This window comes from Saprolegnia parasitica (assembly GCF_000151545.1).
Source record: "Saprolegnia parasitica CBS 223.65 unplaced genomic scaffold supercont2.397, whole genome shotgun sequence".
Taxonomy (NCBI): Eukaryota; Oomycota; class Saprolegniomycetes; order Saprolegniales; family Saprolegniaceae; genus Saprolegnia; species Saprolegnia parasitica.
The window spans coordinates 6,992-9,900 of NW_012156791.1; the positions used below are offsets into that span (position 1 = coordinate 6,992).

Here is a 2,909-nt window from a genome sequence, read left to right on the forward strand (position 1 = left end):
CGATGGCAGCGTCGTCAGACATGTCGACGGGAGTGTCCTCGTCGGCGTCATCTGTGCGGACAGCGACCATGGTGGCGTCGGCCAAAACGCTCGCCGTCCGTGACAGTAGCGTCATCTTGGGTCGTGGCGTCCATGGGCGCGTCGACGGCAGAGGTTGCGTCAGCGTCGCTGGAATCGCTTGTCGTGTCGGTGTCAGAGCTAGCAAAGGCGTTGACAACCGTGCCGTCGGCGTTGACTGTGGGCGCGACGATCGTGTCGCCTGGCACCGACACAACAGCCAGCGCTGAGATCAACGGCACATAATCTGCAGGCACCGAGCGCGGCTCGGCGAAAAACCGAGACACCAAGGCGCCAAGGCGACAGCCGTGCAGGTCCTCAGGCCACTCGGTGCTCGACGGCACAACAAATGCCGTGGGCACGCCGCAGTGGCCATGCAGCTCCTTAAAAGCTTCAAGCGCACGCATCTTGTCTGGCCACCGGTAGTTCCGGCGTCGTGGCGTCGGCACCCATTCCGCGATCTCCACTGGCTCCGTAGCTGCCGGTTCCGGCACCGAGGTCGACCACGCGAGACCGAGCTTGTCGAGCGCCGCTCGGTGCGCCGGGTGCAATAGGACGTGGCTGCGCACGGAGGCGATAGCCGCCCCGAGCAAAAAGCCATGTGCTACCTTGGGCACACTCTCTGAACTCGGCATGACAAACTTGGGCGGAATCGTCGCCGCGTTCAAACAGATGCACTTGTACGCAGTGAGAAATGCGTCCCAGTAGGCATGCGCGGTCGTTGACTCGGTCAAGAGCTCTTGGGGCAGCAGCCGGAGACCACCCCGGAGGCTGATGAGCGCCTCCTGAGTCCGATACGGCAAGAGCAAGTTGGTCTCGGCGTCGCACATGACCTTGTACCACTGGCCAAGCGGGTAGCCGCGAAGCGCCGCAGGCCACACTGCCGACGTCGGCGTAACGTACGAGCGTCCAATAGCAAAGGACGACGGCTTCGTGCTCAAGCTGTCGTAGGTCGTGAGCGCGTCAAGCACCTTGGCCCACGTGTGCACCGTGTTGAAGACAAACTTGTGCGTCTTTAGATCGCGCCGTCGACTCTCGGACAACGTCGTTGTGTGTGTGAGACCGACGGACCAGAAGAGCAGCCCGAGCTCGAGACCGTGCCACTGGCTTGGCCACGCAATCGCATCTGGTGGCACGACAAAATCGATCGCGACGCCACTGCCCGGCGGCACCACGTGCTCGTAATACCGTTGGAGGAGGTCCATGAGGTCGTCCCAGAGCGGCAGTTGCTTGCAGTAGCCGAGGTCCCGGAGACGGGCCATTTGCACGTCCGAGAGCTGGTAGAAACGAGCTTCCAGCGCCGGCACAACGTCGGCGAGAACGTACGTCCAGGAACGATGCCACACACTCGTATGCACAAACGTTGCGTGCGCCGGGATCAGCGTCGTCTGGTGCGTCGCGACGTGGACCTCGAGTGCTGTGATCATGGCCGCGAACGGTACCGCGTCGATCTCGTCAAAGAGCGACGTGCCTGTTGGGATGAGCCGACCGTCCTGGCGCCACACAAACCCGATCGCATCAAGCGCCGAGACGAACCGCTCGGGAAGGTAGCACGTGCGCAGCGTCTTGACGGCGGCGCCGAGGCGCATGCCCGTCAAATGCAACGGCCACGCTGTCGGCGTGTGGTCGAGGCGGGGCACAAAGAAAGACAGGGGCACCTTGCAGTGGCCATACAGCAGGCGGTAGACCTTGAGCGCCAAGAGGACGTCGAGCCACGCGTCGTCGTCGATGGCCGTGCCAGCGCGGCGCGGCTTGGCCGGCGGCGACAGCGGTCGCTTGCGCGTCATGTCGTTCGTTGGTTCTGACACCGGTTGCGGGATCTCGATGGTGGGGCGGGGAGGCGCGATCGGTGGCGAGAGGTCGGTCAACGTCGTTCGACGCGGCGTGGCGGCTTCGGGTTCCGGTTCTCTGAGAGCATCGATGGGTGATGAGACGCGCGGTCGCTTTGGTTCTGGCGGCGACCAGTCCAGGTCGTCTACGCAAGCCACGAGGTCGAGTTAGATTTCTGCACAAGCCACGAAGCGTCGATCGTTCACCTTCCTCGTCCGATGCATCGTCATCACTGTTGCTGCTCGCCATGTCGTAGACAAAAGGGTTGCTGCTCGAGCTGCCGGTGGAGGCGTCTGTGACTGCACGTGTGTCCTTGCTGGTGCTTGCACGCCCCGTTATCGCACCCACGCGTGGCGTCGCGATTGATTGCGAATCAGTTCGGACGGGCGTTGGCAGCAACGCACCGGTCAAGCCTGCAATGACCGGCTTGTATTCTGCAGGGATCGACGACAGCTCCGAGTGGAAGCGAGACACCAAGTACCCAAGGCGACAGCCGTGCAGATCCTGTGGCCAGTCTCTACTCGACGGTACGACAAACGACACTGGGACGTCGCAGTGGCCGTGTAGCGCCTTGTACCGTTCCAGCGCGCGCACCTTTTCTGGCCACCGGTAGCTGCGGTGCTTGGGTGTCGTAGCCGCCGCCGGTTCCGGCACCGAGGTCGACCACGCGAGACCGAGCTTGTCGAGCGCCGCTCGGTGCGCCGGGTGCAATAGGACGTGGCTGCGCACGGAGGCGATAGCCGCACCGAGCAAAAAGCCATGTGCTACCTTGGGCACACTCTCTGAACTCGGCATGACAAACTTGGGCGGAATCGTCGCCGCGTTCAAACAGATGCACTTGTACGCAGTGAGAAATGCGTCCCAGTAGGCATGCGCGGTCGTTGACTCGGTCAAGAGCTCTTGGGGCAGCAGCCGGAGACCACCCCGGAGGCTGATGAGCGCCTCCTGAGTCCGATACGGCAAGAGCAAGTTGGTCTCGGCGTCGCACATGACCTTGTACCACTGGCCAAGCGGGTAGCCGC

General features: G+C 63.1%; 1 protein-coding gene across 1 annotated transcript; it reads right to left on the reverse strand.

Moving 5' to 3' along the window:
* Positions 1–47: 47 nt before the first annotated feature.
* On the reverse strand, positions 48–2,907 carry SPRG_16491 (hypothetical protein; the record flags this gene model as incomplete). The annotated part of the gene is made up of 3 exons (XM_012356194.1): positions 2,292–2,907; positions 2,094–2,186; positions 48–2,032 (listed from the first exon to the last, which is right to left on the reverse strand). The coding sequence occupies exons 1-3, from the start codon at positions 2,875–2,877 to the stop codon at positions 48–50; spliced, it is 2,664 nt and encodes an 887-aa protein (XP_012211584.1). The 5' UTR covers positions 2,878–2,907.
* Between the last annotated feature and the right edge of the window lie 2 nt (positions 2,908–2,909).